This window comes from Antrostomus carolinensis, unplaced genomic scaffold (genome assembly GCF_000700745.2).
Source record: "Antrostomus carolinensis isolate BGI_N321 unplaced genomic scaffold, ASM70074v2 scaffold7243, whole genome shotgun sequence".
Taxonomy (NCBI): Eukaryota; Metazoa; Chordata; class Aves; order Caprimulgiformes; family Caprimulgidae; genus Antrostomus; species Antrostomus carolinensis.
This window is the reverse complement of record NW_010305793.1, coordinates 35466-52374: the sequence shown is the minus strand read 5'-3', so window position 1 is coordinate 52374 and position 16909 is coordinate 35466. Positions and strand designations below refer to the sequence as shown.

General features: G+C 35.4%; 1 protein-coding gene across 1 annotated transcript in view; it reads right to left on the bottom strand.

The window, feature by feature from the left end:
* DENND1B (DENN domain containing 1B) overlaps positions 1–16909 on the bottom strand; it is a gene marked incomplete at its 5' end in the record, with an annotated part of 94391 nt that overhangs the window by 65030 nt on the left and 12452 nt on the right. Inside the window, 5 exons of the mRNA XM_010164884.2 lie at positions 4380–4490; positions 7239–7292; positions 9111–9170; positions 11214–11294; positions 13209–13278. Coding sequence (XP_010163186.1) covers positions 4380–4490; positions 7239–7292; positions 9111–9170; positions 11214–11294; positions 13209–13278 — 376 coding nt within the window. The remainder of the gene's footprint in view (positions 1–4379; positions 4491–7238; positions 7293–9110; positions 9171–11213; positions 11295–13208; positions 13279–16909) is intronic.

Below are 16909 nucleotides of genomic sequence, written 5' to 3'. Positions count from 1 at the left end.
GACTGGTGAGGTACAATTACAGAGGCATATGACAAGCTTTCATGCTTGAGTGACTTGAGAACCGATGACATGGCTTTAAACAGCAATCCTTCCTACCTCCGGTCACAAAACAGCAATAAGTCAACTGATGCACTGTTGTAAAATCATGATTTATTCCTGTGCTTTGAATACAAGAGAGTGTGGTATGATGTTCTGGTAGACTACCACAGCAGGTGCACTTGGGGCTGAAACATCTAGGGCCTGCCTCCAGCATGCATAAAATCAATGCTGTGGTTCAGCCTTCCTGAAAAAGCCGTCCCCAGCACTTTAATAATTTATAGAAAGACTGAATTAAAAAATTATTTGTACTGAAACTTGTACAGCTCCATGCAACTAATAAGAATACATGTAGATGTAGTGGCATGTGAGAAAACAGTGCTGTGCAAGAACTTACAGCTTGACATTTAGGAAAGGTCTTCCTTTTACATCAAAAGTGAAACAACTAACAGCCACCTCTGTGAATAGATCGATTCCTTTGTTTCATTCATCCTTTTCATTTAATCCAAAGCCATATAATTTGTTTCTCTTTCATAGTTTACTGTTCAAAAGCCAGAAATGGTAATTTTTTGCTGCAAACAAATCTTACAGAGCATAATCCTCAGGCTAGCTGAATCCATCTCACACTAACACTAAGCCTGAAGCAAGCTGTGAGGTTGGTGATAATCACATTATTAAAGTGGTTGGAAAGTCAAGCTAATAAAAGAATCAACAGTTAGGGCAAATGATGACCCAGAAGCTATGACAGAAAGGATCGGTGGGAAGTTTCCACTTATACCTTGGTAGTAATTGGTAGGGCAAGTAGACAAAGACCTCCACCAAAGGACTTTTTATAGGGGGTAAAAAGTAGAGAAAAGCAATTTAAAGAACGATGCAAAGAATACATAACAAGTGCAAAAATCAGAAGATGCATATAAAACAAAGCCTGCTTGGCTGACAATTGAAACACACCCTCAGAATAAAATGGTACTTATCTTTTTTCTCGCTTTTATTTTTTAATTTAAAAAACTCTACTCAACAGCTTAAAATAGGCAATCTTTTTTTCCTCCAAAGTAAACCTTCTTTTTTAATTATAGCATAATTTTTCCCCCTTTTTCCATAAAAGGACTGATCCCTTACTTGAGCGTAATGAAAACATGAAATTTATAGGGCAGAAATGCTAGACAAAGAATTCCTGTAAATAAGTGTAGTTTTCCGTTCCTGGCTCCCCACAAGAAGGGTGAGGAGAAAGTGAACAAGCCCTTGACTTATGCCTTTTGTTATCAGTCACTGCCCTGAGACACTGAACCGAAACAGAGCTGATAACTTGAAGGTGACATCACAACCCAGTCTTCATGAACTGACATAAACACTTGATATTCAGTTAACCCCAAGATAAGGCACAACTCCCTTAACAGAAAGTTGTACTTGATAGCGCTATTTTTGAACAAATAATCTTTTCAAGTATCAGGCTGTAATTCAGGAATATTAAAACGTGACCTTTGCAACACAAAGTACCAGTCTGCTGTGTTTTGTACACAATAGTAAAACAGCACAAAGCCAGCAAATGCTCATGTTCAAATACACTCCATTTGCTTATTTGTATTATATTAAGCAATCCAACGTTTTAAAGAAGAAATATCCTATGCCAAAAATACATTTAATCATTCTCGGCAATTCAATCAAATTCTTACAGGAGATACTGAGAAGTGTTTAATTTACTTTTTAAACTACATTGCTCTGTAAAGAAGCAAGTCTTGCATCAGTCCTGTTCTGTTTATGAAATAGATTAGCAGGTAGCAGTTCTTACTGAAGCTCCTCATAAGCCAAGTCTATTTTTCTTTTTTATCAGAACTCACTACTGCAAGTGAAAATTAACACAGTCCTATATCAAAAGGGGATCCAACATGATGTGGCAGTAATTTCATTTAGCTATGGCTTAAGTAATGCTAGTAGCCAGAAAAAGGTAACCAGAAGAAAGTGAAATTGATGTGTTATCTCTTCTTGGACTTGACCTGCAATCTACTATTTACATTCATGGCTTCAGGACATTCTTCAGGACATCCAAATGCCACTACAAATGTCTGCAATTGCTACTTATCCTTGTCCAGGAGAGGGATATAAATGATTTTCAAGTGCGTAAGCCATCAAGATGACTACTACTTTATGAAAAGGTCTGGAATAAACAGCTGAGTTTTTAACAAAGTTAAAAGTTTCTCACAACCAGCATATTGTATCTGTTGTTCTGTAGTGACTTCCAAAGAGCTTGGAAACATAGAAATAAGGTGGTCTAGATCAGCACAGTGTGATTCTGATACCTCCTTTTTTCTTGTCATATCATAGCAACAGGGATCAGCTGAGATGTTCAGTCTAACAGAAACAAGTCTTAAGAGGATCCAAATGCAGGCTGAGAGAGCAATTCTAAATTGTGTTAAGCAAACACGTGCCCACCTGCAGAATGAATCTTCCACAGCCACAGAGCTGCCATCATGATTCCTATCTCCTCTCTACTGGAGCAGTAAGAGAGGTTTGACTGGGGCATCATTGGAGCTCAGGATTTTTTATGGTGTTTTTTTTTCTTTTTTCTTTTTTTTAATATAACAAGCTGGGTCCCAGACTGGCAAACTGAAAAAAACTTGCTTCCACGGTTTTGCTACATCATGTGAACATCTACTAAGCCAGGTTCTTTGAAAGGGCTTTCCTTTCAAATTCTCTTCACCCATTTGGGTGGTCTTATTACTGTGTTGTTATCCCCAATTCTTCCCCTAGCCTTTGGCAGGGTAGGAAGAAAAGTGTAATAGAATATGGAAATTTCCTAAGATAAAGTAAAACCTTTAGTGGTTAAAAAATATATCATAGACTAGTAATATGAAGATTGCTTCTATTCATTCACTATTTATTTTTTTTATTTTTCAGTCGTTCATGTGGCCTCTGCTTATATGACCCCATGCTTCCTTTACTCTCCAATCACCATGGACTGACTTAGCTCCATATTCTGCAGACCACTGGTAAATTGCTGTCTTTGTGCATTCCCCTAACTGGAACAGCGGCTGCAGATTCAAGGACCCAACACTGAGGTGTTTAAATAAAAATAATAAGGCAGTTATGTAATTGTTACTACTACCTAGAATTGTAAAACCTGACAGTTTTTTAAGGTGATTCTAAATCTTCTCTATCTATCAATAAAGGGATTTTATCCACTATTTATAATCAAAAAATTCCCACTTGTTATACATTGGTAATCAGCACCTGCAAGTCCTTGAAAATACTGACTTTTAGTACTATAGCCAACCTTGTACCAACAATCAATAAAGGGATTTTATCCACTATTTATAACCAAAAAATTCCCACTTGTTACACATTGGTAATCAGCACCTGTAAGTCCTTGAAAATACTAACTTTTACTATAGCCAACCTTGTACCTACGTGTTGAAAATAACTGTTAATTTATTTGGTAGTACAGTTAGCAGTGTTCAGGAACATAAAGTTGATTTTCCACCACAGAAAGCATATTAACCAAAATGTTTTATGCAGTACTGTCAAAAAAAAAAGGTATTTTCAATGACTGTGCTTAATAGGCTAAAGATTCTGCATAACAAATATGCTCTATGATGAAAGTTGGTTATCCAGTGACAGTCTTGTACTAATACAAAGTTAATCTTGGGAATATTTTCAGAGTATAGTGTATTTAAAAAACATATAAGATTCTGTGAAGAGTAAAACAAAATAACATCTGAATATTTAGGTACACTTTCAAAATTAAAGATAACATTCTTCTATTAAGCAGTCTAAGCAGGCATAAGGGGGGGGCAGGAAAAATAATGTGGGCAGTAGCCTAAACCCTTTAATAAAAAAAAAAATAAAATAAAAAAGGCTATTTTTTGTACATTATTATCAGTCTGAAGAGCTGCTCCAAATCAGAGCTATTACAGTATGCACTCCCAAACCACTCTAACAAAGATGAATCTACCTATTACCAGGTTAGGATAGCAGCTATTATTATAGACCCTTGATTTCTTTCAAGTAGCTCCAATGGAATAAGCCACAAGTGAATAATAAAGATCCTATAATAGCCCTTAAGAATTCTTTTTAGGCTAGAAGGCACAGAAATGAACTCAGGAGAGTTAAAGAACTCTCATCTCCTGATAAGAAAAATAATTAACCTGACTTAATGTATCTGAGTAGGTCTTATATAAATCAGACTTTTGTACTTCAAGAGCCCGACTAAAACCATATATCAGAAAAGTATGTAGATATTGTCTTATAAGTACACATGGAAAATATCTAAAACCACAGAGGTCTGCAGGTCATTTTGTGAAATGTTCAATATATTCTACTTAAAAGGAGATGTGTGAAGTACTTACAGTGCTTAGTTTCCTAGAGGTAATAATGATTCGTCTCTCATGCAACATACTGGCATAAAGTTGCAGCATGTTGTTCACATCCACAGCAACAAAATATTCAGTGAGGTTTCTCTGTTTAAATAAATAAGATGTTAACATTATAGCAACAGTAGTAGCTAAGTGGAACATTTTACATATTACTTACAAACTCTTTTGTCCAATTAGTAGGTGGGAAAGAAAACCAACCGAAAACTACGAAAGAAATCCCTTTGCATTAAAATTTGTATGCTTTAAGAATAATTGATTGGGTTTTAAAGCCAATGAAGAACTAGCTTTGCTGTTAGTTATTAATATTTTGCTCACTTGATTATGCTTGTGAATTTAGATTCCCTTTTTTAAAAAAAATTTTTGAAAAAATATGAAATTTGTTACCATATGCTATTAAGGTAACCATTACTTCCAACCCAGGAACAGATCTTCCACCACTGCAATAACCATTCTGTCATAGCTACCACAATAAAACTGCTATTTTTCCAGGCTCTCCCAAAGTCAACACATTTTACTCTACTTCAAGTACAGCAAAACAGCTTGTTGAAAACCACAGGCTTTTTCTTGAGCTGTTGTGCCAGGACATCAAGCACCCAACAGCACTGGTAGAAGGTACTGAGTCCTCCTGCAGCCCCTCTTTTTGCCCCTAATAAGAGCCCCGCTGCCATCCCCACTGTGGGGTTTAACAAAAAGCAAAGTCACCAGCACCTCTTACTTCTAGTTCAGACAACACAAAAGTAGGTGAAAGAGAGAAAAAGGCAGTGGTGGGAGAGGATCTCTGTGTTCCAGCTGAAGTTAGCAGTATTTCTGGATGGCACAGTGACAGAGACATACAAGTTCGGAATAAGTTAAAACGACAAATGAAGATCCAATGGACAATTCAGTTCCATAAAAATTCAGAAATGCAATATTAATTCAAAGACACAGAGTATAGAGTTATTCTTGGTCCATGCTGCATAAAATTTTGAAAGAGATAAATACAAGAGCTTTAAGGCTACTAACACTCCATTTAGAAACTCTGGTCTTTCAAGTGCTACTTTTAACAGGTTGTCAAAGGCTGATGCACCATGATAATTTCAGTCCAATTTACCTCGGACCACCTCCAGCACTGTAGTTGATAGCGGTATGCTGATTCTGTGTTGCAAAAGCTGGGGTAAAAAGAGTTTGCAATCTTGCACAGACAAATGTGCCTTTGGGAGACAGTCACACTTATTTCTGCATCACATCCAAAAAGTTACTGCCCCTGAAATATGTGAATCTTACAACAAAGAATAAGAACACTCATTTTATTGATAATTTACTGTAATTACCTCGTCTCTTCACTCTCTACATGTTCTAACCCATTAGTACCATACTATTTTGGTTCATACTGGAAGGATGAGACTTTTATAAATGGAGTAAAAATAATTATAGAAAGGCACCTTGAAAATTACTTTTCCTTTCTCCCACAGAATCAGAAAAATAAATCCATAGTGGCACCATCGCCAAGATCCTCCATCAGCCAGAGGCCCAGAGTGAAGCTTCCCCATATTTTCTTCAGGTTGAACACAGAAAATACCTTCTAACTTCCAAAGCTCTGTTTTATTAGAACCCCAAATAATAAGCTAGAACAAGAGAATTTTTTAAAATGAAAAAAATATTAAAATAAACATTTAAAAACTAAGCCCTGTCCTGCCAAAAGAGCCCTTGTAACAAGGCTCCTCTCTTTCACTCCTCTTTCCAGCAACTTGCCATAGCTTTCTGGGTTGCAACAAGGGCCACGCCATCTTCTCCGGGTCCCTGGCGCAGACTCTTTTCCACCACCATAGACATCCCTGCAGGCCTCCTCTCCACTACGAGCACCCTGCCGCTCCTCACCAGCCGAGGCTTCCCTGGCTCCACTTCTTTCCCCCACTCATCCCTCCCTGTAGCCCAGGAGCTGCTGCCCACCCGGGAGGCCGAGGGGTACGGCCCCCCTCACTGGCCGGGGCAGCCAGCCATCGGGACGCCCTCCCCACCAATGCACCACTGCAGAGGCTGCAAGCTCGCTGCCATCACACCTTCTGCACAAACACCACAACACCCACCAAGTTCTGCGTACTGAGGGATTCTGTACTGCGGTGAACCCCTCAACAGCTTAACTTTCAGAAGGAAGTTGTTATTTGAAAGTGTAAAAATGCACATCTATACATCCATATTAAATTCCAGATTTAAATGCAAGAGTGGAAAGCAGAAAGTTTTGAAGTTCTTTTATTAGATGTTATCCAGCTAAACACATCATAGAGAATGTGATCTGAGATTTCAGATTTGCAGTCTACCCACAGCACCATCAAGGATTTAGCATCTACAGAATCCAAGTCTTCATAAAAAAAAACCCTAATAGTAATAAGCATTCCTGGTGCATGGTTACCATCCAAATGTATGCAGGTATGGTATGTTTTCAGAAAGCCTGAAACAATGCCTTCTTACACAAAAAAATAACTGCATATCTTGATAGTTGAATTTGCAGCTTAGCAATACAGTGTTTTAAGGGCAGGTATTCAAATAACACAAGGTGCAGAAGTAGAATATATTTTACATAAATAACCCCAACAAATGCAAACAAGCCAAGTAATTATGAACAAAGGGTGGATATAGCAGTGGTCAAAAATGCCCTGTCAATGCTTTAAAATGGGTTAATGATGAATGCAACAGTAACTACTAGTTAAAGGTTGTAATAATAGACATCAATCATATTCTAAAAACAGTCTTGAAAAAAAAACATCTCCTATTGATAAAAGCAGAGTTCAGCCCTACCCATAGAATGAGGTTGGTATTTCTCCTAAATATTTAAAAAAGAAACTGCATACTTACGCTTTCAGGGATTGTTGGCAATCCAGTTATATCAGGAGTAATGAAATACGAGTGCTAATCAATGAGGAAAAATAATTAGTAATTTATGCACACAGAAACCATAAAATCCATTTTAAAAAAGTCCAGCATTCAGGATTTCCAACCCCATCTTTGTTTAAGCAAATAGCCATTTTTCCAATAGCATTCTTACCACCACTAGACAAAGAATTAAGCAGATCACTACATGAAATGACAAGCTCTGGTTCCGCACAGCACACAAACCAAGGGAACAAAACGCTGGGCTGCAGTTTTGAAATAACACTGAAACTAAGCCAGCTTTAAATGTTGTCATGAGCCTGAGAGTAGCATTGATTAACTTAAGCATGGATTTTAAAATTACAACAACAACAACGTTAAAGGACAAAATACAAATTTAGAACGGAAACAGAAAAATCATTCACGTGAGAATATTAATTAGAATAGAAATATTATTACTTTATATACATTGTCTTTCCAAACGTCTTTGAATCAAAAATGTGCTAACAGAAATGCAAGGTCTGACAGCTTGAGATTCCACAATCATTTATTAAATGCATCAGCAATTTTATGCATCTTAGTTTGAGGCCATCTAGGATGTAAATATAAAATAGATTAAACTAAAAACACATGTAATTTAAATTATTCTCATTAATCCGGTGCTTTTAATAGCTATCAGACATGAATTTAGCTCAGTAATTTTAAGGCATTTTTGCATATTAGTCTAAATCTTGAAGGGCAAAAAACCTAAAGTGTAGACTGAGTAAATGTGATGTTTATTTTCTTTTCAACGTTTTAGTTATTTTTAATGGAATTTTTACTTTTCATAGAGAGTGGTTTTATAATGCATTTTAAAATTATAATTAACAACACAAAGATACAGTTTGTTTTCAAGTCAAACTTGAGAAAGATATACCAAAACATAAAGGAAGTCTATAAAATAATAAATGTGCCTTGTGTTCAAGAAAAAAAAAAATTATTAATACCATTAACTCGGTGTAGGAGACGTATTAAACCAGCTTGATACATTTAATGGAAAATTTTCCCCACAAATTAGGTCATTTGGCAATAGTTAAAAACTTAAGGAAAAAAAATTGGCTTTTAAAAGGCATCCCATAGACATCATAGCACTTGCACAATAAATATCCCAGGTTATTGTTTTGCATCAACAGAGAAAAAAGCTAAGACTTTTTTTCTCCAGTCAACAACAGGAAAATATTCAAATTAATGGAATGCCTACATTCTTCAGAAGTATAGTGAGAACAGAAAATTATTTCCTATATGTAATAAGGTCACGGAATATTTATCAAAAGATTTCTGAGTAATGGAGTTAATAACTTAGAGAAGTAATTATTTATAATTAACAAAGTAATAATATTTCATTCATTAAACAGAAAAGAAATTCAGAACTATGAGAAGCAAAGACCCATTACTGCAGTTATTAAGAGTCATGAAGCAGCAAAAATAATGTGGTATGGAGTCCTTGCACATATTTGTGAACTCCCTTAGGAAGATGTACGACCTTAGAAGAGATACTAAATTAATAGTTGCTGTCCTGTATGAAGTGTTCTCCAAAAAGGACACTAGCAAATGCAAGTTTTGTTCATCAGTTAAAGGGTTTGATTTTGGTTGCAGTTTTTATGAAAGGATTATGACACACACAGATAGCTCTGAAGTTAGATTGATTTAAACAGAATAGGTACATTAATATTAGACTGCTCTTTTAGGCTAAAGACAGTAGCAGAATTTCCCAAAGGACAGGTATAAATAAGCCTGAAATCAAAAGAGATATCCTACAGCAAGTAATTATTTCTTTAATTACAACAGGCATTAGATAGTCAGTGCCTTTTAACTCACCGATACAAGACAAGGCTGTTTTTTCAAAACTTGCTCACTTGCAAAAATCATCTCTTGGTTCTTATGCAAGAAAGATTGAACAATTGACATTTTAGTTTTCCACAAAAAAAGCCAAAGATGACTCTACTGCTTGTAATTTTCCATGTTTAAAATACCAGCTGAAAATGTGTTTTATTCTCTATATTCCTCCCTCATTTGAATTCAGATTTAACTTAGCTAGTTAAAAAAAAAAAAAAATTAAAAATCAATCACTTTTGTTAGCCCAGTATGGGTAAAATAAAAGTGACCCAAATTATATTTAAGTTCAGGTTTCATAGAACACCTCTCAAATTTCAGCGGCAGAATACTTGTTACTGGGACCAACAGGTGAGGGCAGAACTTGGTCCCTAAGTGGACCAAGGCATTTTGACGTCCTCCATACCAAAGATTGATGGAAAACACCATGGATCCAGATACTGGGCGTAATTTATGCATGATTATAGACATGCAGTCTGCCATCTAAACCCCGCTTCAAGGTCTGTGAGCCTTATCCTGCAGCATACCTTAGAAAATGGGAGGAGGGATCTTTTGAATTTCGCATCATGAAATTTGAACTAGACTGGCACAATGAAAAGCCACCTCATGATGTCATTTCTGCAATTATTTTGCAGACTGTAACTTCTTTTTAAGTCTATTACTAGCGATGGTTTCACTCTAGCTTATTTACAACATAGGAGGAGCAAGAAAGGAACATCAGTATTAGATGAGGCACACAACAATACAGTTGAAAGTGGCCATAAACATTTCCCTGCTCCCTACAGCACCAAGCATTACAAAAATAGAGATGCCTGTAGATCCAAGAAGCATTCTGAGTCAGACTAACCTACTCCTTCCTGCTCTGCCCTGTCTGAACCCATGGGATTTGTTCAACTATACCTGCAGCCAAGTATTTGGGAAGAGGCTTGCATTTAGATAATCATTGTTCCAATAAAAAGATTATGAAACTCTGATGTAACAAGCCACTGAGGATAACAGAAAATTTAGGGGGGGGGAGGGAAGTCAGATAATTTTGAAATAAAACCAGCAAGCATCAACTTAATTGCAAGCAACTTGTCATTGCAGTGTTGCCAGCTGTATTCACCACAACATCCATTTCCAGGTTCATCACAACATCCATTTCCAGGTTCATCACAACATTCATTTTGAGGTAGGCAATTTCTACGCAAGATGAACTGCAACACTGATAGCAACAAGCAGTTACGCTTTGCAAGAAATGCAAGGAAAAACAGGTTTAAAACCTCTCTATGTACCTCAAACACAGTAGGATTTTTAAAGGACTTCATAAAGCATTTTAGGGTTGCCAAATTAGAATTGGTTATAACATGGCAGTTAATGATAGCAAAATATAATTTGATATACAGAAGTATTCTTGGCAAAGGTACTATGAATTGAAAAGTAACTTGAAAATATTACACTGACAACCAAAATAAAAAATTTAGCAACAGAAACAATTCCAGCTGCAGTCTCAAAAACCAGTACATTGTTCTGGTGAAAAACAAGACACAATGCTGGAAGGACTTCCAAATACAGTGGATTAGTGCTTTTCAGAGGGAGAAAATATTAGGCCTTTACAGCCTAGTGAAAAAGCTTAGCAAGGAATCTGAAATATGACAAATTTAAATAAAATAAAGGTAGCATTATGTTAATTAGCAAGGGTGAGTGAATGGAAGTGGCAGACCCTCCATATCTGTACACCTTTGTAATAGGGTTAGATGCTTTTCTAGAGTCTGTGCTTACTTTACTCAAAGTATTGGGCTCAATTCTGAAATAAATGAGTTAAAAGTAACAGGAAATGACACAAGTAAGGTGAAGATAAATAATCCAATGGTCTTTCAGTATGTGCATAAGGGAAGAGAACAACATGAGACAGAGACAAACTCTATTTTGCACAGAGGAAAAAAAAAAAAAAAAAGAAAAGAAAAAGAAAAAGAAAGTTGTCCAAGCCAGTTAATGATGGGAAGCAACATAAGTTTACTCTTTACAAAGGATTTTTTCATTTGTTTGTTTCAACCTTACCTACTATTTTTTAGCCAGTAACAGGAGTAGGAGATAGAGAATACTTACCACACTTAAACTGACTAAAGCATTCGCCTTTGGCACAGGATGGCTATACAATGATTTTAACAAATCGTTTGAGTCATTTTCCTATAGGGAATATATTTTAAAATGTAGTTAATTATTGTATAAAAACTGGCCAACTACTATCTACTGCACATCAAACTGTATATTGACAAAGATATATATATGTATATTTAATGAGAAAGACAATTGCAATTCATAGTGAAGTATTTAAACATTAAGCATAAAATTCAGGCCAACTTTGTATTTCAGAACATGATTGTATGTGCAAGTTAAGTCAATCTCCTACCTATTTCCCCATATACTGTTTAAATGAATCGCATTACTTGCAACCAAAAGTAGAGTTAACACATCTAGTTGGTCTGTACATCTTGGACATGATCTTCCTAAAACTATCAACCATTATATTTTTCTATTCAAAGTTTTACTAAATATGCAGCTACACAGCTATATTGTATACTTAAAAAAATGATTCATCAGAGCACAAAAAAACAGTTAATAAGATTTACTAAAAAGTACATGAAGCTACCAGGTTTAACTAGGATCCCCCACATTGATCTCTAAAAGACATTTACTTGGGAAAGAGATGCAGCTGCATTTTTTTCTTTGGTTTAGAGTTTTTGTTCAGTTTAGGGTTTTTGTTCATGGAGATTAAATTATTTTTGTTGTTAAAGTAAAACCAAAAATACCAGTGACAAGCCAGGGCCAGCTTTTAAACAAATTGTTTGAGTTTGCAGGAAGCTTCCACCTCTTCCTGCAAGAATGATGCTACTGGATCTCACACTAGTAAACAAGACTTTGAGTCTAGCTCTTGGTCAGACAAACAGTGCCTGGGCCAGGAGGGAGCAATATCCTCTAACAGCCCCCTCAGCAACAGATACGGCACTAGGCAATACAACAAAATACTTCTGTACACTGCTAAAACCTTCTGAGCCATCAAAACAGGGTTCTCAGCATACAGGACAACAAACTTAAAACCCAGCAACGTAAGTTGTTTGTGGCAATAGCTGCAATGCCACAACCAGTGATCAAGAAAAAGATGACTACAATCTTTACCTCTTCTGTCAAATACAATCTTAATAACAATTTTTACTACTACAGTGAAATCAAGGCCAAAACCAAAGTTTCATTATACCATTCATAAGACTTAAATGTATTCCACACTTTATTTAAACACAGCTAACCACAAAATATCCCCCTGCATTTTCTTTTTACATAAAATATCTTCTTTCTCTACAATCCACTTACTACAACACACAATAATTGCTTATTCTATAGTACATATATTCTTGAAATGTCAGCTTTTCCAGTCTACAGCATATGGCTGACTATTGATGCTTTTTTTTTTTAATTACAATCTAGTACACTAGTATAGTTAAAGCAGAAAGGTATAGCTTTAATGTTCTCACTAAAGACAGATGCCAGTATTTCCTTTCCTGTGTAATCCTGGAATATGTCTAATTGCTCATGAATATGCAAACTAAACTATCATGACTCTTCACCAAATGCTGCAAAGAATTTTGTCTTGCTAGTCAAGATGACAGAATTATGAGAGGTAGCTTTTAGTTAATATGAAGGGTGAAACAGTACATCATATTTTATGCAGTTCTGAAAAAAAGTCTTTGTAACTGATAATCAGATAGCTCCAGAAACCTACAGTTTACAATCAATACATCATACAGATCTCCAGTGATATGACACTTTGCTCACACTTCACCCAGGACTTGTTTATGCTAAGAATGACACTTATAAAGGTATATTCTCAGCAGCTTTTTAGGATTAATGTGGGACTCAAGTGATAACGGTAGCTGTATGTTCAGATTCTTTGAATTTCAATATGATGAATGTAAAAACTTGCTTCTAAACTCTACTAAAATTTTAAACTTTTAAACAGTATAGAATCACTTTACAGCGTTTCAAATGGCTACTATTATTTCAAGGGAAATATTTCACATAAAGAAATATAACATCTAAAATTACCTGTTCTTTAGCCAAATAATCTGCCAGGGTATTTAGGAGCTTGTAATATACCTCAAACCATGGTAGGTAACTAAAACAGGAGGGGAAAAAGCATTTTAATAAAATAGCAATGTATTTTTTCCAGTGCTTACAAAATATTACTATGATTCATTTGATTTGCACATTTTTATTGTATTTCTACATATAAGTAAAATGCATATAGAACTTTCCCTCACAAGCTAAATGGTACACCACTGATAGATAGAGGCAAAGCTATGTTTCCTTATGCTGGACACCTGCTTGAAGTTCCATTAAGCATATATTAGCTCATAATACTTTCACTTCTCACTGTTTTAAAGGTATTAAAAAATAATTTTAAACATTGCCAAATCACATTCCCATTATCTTTAATTGTTATGGTTTCCAGTAGTTATGCTATTGGCAATTCTGAAATTCTACATCCTGTTGTACCTAGTGGACTGCCATAACTGCTGCTTCCCTGGAGAATGAAAAACAATTTTATCTGGGCAGACCAGGTACCCTGTATTTGACAAGTGGTGCAATGCAGTGTAATGCAATGGTATAGAAGTGACATTATATGTAAGAATATTTGCCTCCCTACAAAGTCATTTCTATAGACAGAACTTCTAAAAATAAGAGAGCATTCACCAATATTGTAAACACATAGCATATTAACACATGAATACTTAATAGACTTTTAAAATACGTCTGCAGCTCATATGGATGCAAATACTCTCAGTAAGCTAAACACAGTCCAAGATAAATAAGACATAACTGAAGAGCATCAGAAAAGACACTCTAACACAGTGGCATCAGTTCCATTTTTTTGGCATCTCTTTACAGAATAGTTAACTTTAACAGTGACACCATCAGTGACCACATGCAGAACTTTCCATAATTCAAGCTTATGATACAGATGTAATGTCTAGTAAACTCAATAGCACCAGTATAAATTACTCCTTATTACAAATTACACACCTTCTCACATCTGTTGGAAATTTATCACAAAGAACATTACTAAAATAGCAATAGTATGGTTAACATTAGTTATTTGAGACTAGAAATGGGGCTGGGAAGGAAATAAAGCCTGAAATGTTTTCACTACATTTCACACCCATACGTAACAATGCTCCACACTTTGTTATTCAGTGCAATGTAAATCCACAGACATACTTTCAATGCATTTCTTAAAAGCTTCAGGGTGTGCTGTGGACAGACCTAAAAATTTCAGATTTATATATTTCAGGAAACATGCTAACTGCGTGACTTATGCATTTTCTTATTTTCCTATCCTTATAAGAACTGCTGGTTCTTATTAAAAAAAAAAAAAGAGCCACAACAGAAGAAGCCACAGTGAATTTACTCTTGCCAAGCCAAAGAGACACATAGGCAATGATTTCTTTAGAGCTACTGCGTTAATGCCTTTATCACACTTTACCATACACTGCACTGGCTATTAATCAAAACTACATCAACCTCTTAACACTCATAGACATTTTTAATGCTTGGTGTGCTTGACAGTAGTTAAGGTGTGACATTATTGCATTTACTTTTCATTATATTCTTATATAATCATAAAACTTACTTTATTGCACCTGTGTAAGGCCACTCACTGCTACAGGCATGAACACTGCACATCCTTGTAACACACCCATCATAACAGCACCTAAAACATCTGATCTTTGAGCTTTCTTCCACCTCAGACTCCTGTTCTATTATCCTCTGAAATCATGTTAACCTGGTTTTACATGTCACTGAAACGCAGTGTAGATAGGCAAACAAAATTGTTCACCACAGCGTTCAGAGTACCTGCAAATGTCAGAGCTACTGAACGGTTTTGCCAGCCTAGAATTACAGCAGGGACTGGAACATTGTTCTAGCATTTTGTCCAAGTTAAGGTACAAGGTAGGTATAAATCACAAAGGATTTTTATAACACTGGACACACAACTGGGTTAGATTATCTAAAAGCTTTCCAGTCTTTTGCTATCACCTCTGCATTAGTAGTGTACACCACCCCAGCATATTTTGCTGTAGAACACTCTAAAATCTTATCTGATCATTCTTTTTTCTTAATGAACATTTATGAACAGCATTCCATAAAAATAAATGCTCCTACTTCAATAAAAATTTAAGCATATTTCTTTCTTCTATCTATGATCTCAACTCCCTTCTTACTGTGAAAAGAAAAATTAAATGCAATTTTTAAGTCTACGCACAAAAAGGTCAAATTCATTATTTGAAATTAATGAACCCTAGCAGAAAGCCAAGGGAGATTTTATTTTCATACAGCAAGGCATGCTGACCAGAGTACTCACACAAGAATTTCTTCCCTTAGCAAGATCAGGTTGATGATACACTTCCATTTCTTCGTGTAACAAAACCGCAAAGAAAAACATAGTAAAACCAGACTGCTTGAACATAGCTTTAAAATGCCAGTTTCCTTTCTGAGCTGAAAGACTGGAAAAATAATTGCTTTAAGCCTTACAACCACAGACATGAGGCTAATATAATTTCAACACGCCTCTTAAACCTGAAAAATTAAGGAAATCAAAACAAGTACTCCATTACATTACATGGCATGAAACCAAAGGCCACCAAGACTTGTCTTCTGTTTCTTTTCCACGTAATCTTCAGTTCTTCAAAAGCACATTTAATTGCAAAAGTTTTTGTCAATATGTTTAATTACTGTTCTTACTGTAATAAAATACTATTTAATCCTTGTTTAGCAAATACTGTTTAATCCTTGTTTAGCACAGAAGAACTAGCCTATGTACAGAAAAGTCATCCAGCACACAAATGTCCATTGACATCTGTTAGGCTGGGTAATGATTTTTTTTCAAGTCAGTACAGAAATGCACTGTCTCAAAAAATAGTTTTGAAATGGTTGAATTTATCAGAGGAGATCTGTAATATATTCTCCTAACTATAAGAAATACTCCCAACTCAAAACTGTCACGCTAATACGTAGCTTAACAACAGATAAAAATCAAAATTAAAGTCCATTACTAGAAAGACTTTACCATCATACTTGTATTCATAAAATTGAGTAGTGCATTTCATAATTCATTAGTTCTCTTACGAAAACATCAAAAGATTATCATTTAAGCCCCTTCACAGCAGATAAAACAGAGGAAAAACAGAGGTTTCATTTTTAATGTATTTAGAAGCCTAAACTTAAAAAAAAAATAGGTTCTTAAACTATGAAACTGGTATTAGTTACTTGTTTATTTTTCTTTAACTGTACACATCTTTGCATTCCTTGTGTTATAATCAATAACTATTTGAGAAACAAATATACAAGAAAAACATACAACAATCTCCAGCAACAAGCAACAACTTTTTTAAAGTTGCCACAAAACTTTTCTCCCATAAAAATAAAAACATACACATTATTATTTTACGAGATATATATTCCCTGGTAGAGAACACAGTGGTTTTTATTTAAAGGCACAGCCATCGCCTGTCACAAAAGCAAGAGTCCAAGATATTTCATAGATAATTAAAAACGTACTTAGCAATTTCTTTTAATCCAAATGAGCCACAAGGCAGGAGCTCAGACATTTATTCAAAGTCACGCATAACCCTTGTTGCCGTAAGTAGACTTCCACCTCACTGGTGCTTCTACTATAGCTCTGATAAAACTTTTACATTCATGAGTCAAAGGTTAAATAAAGGAGAGGAAATGTTTTCTGTCAAATA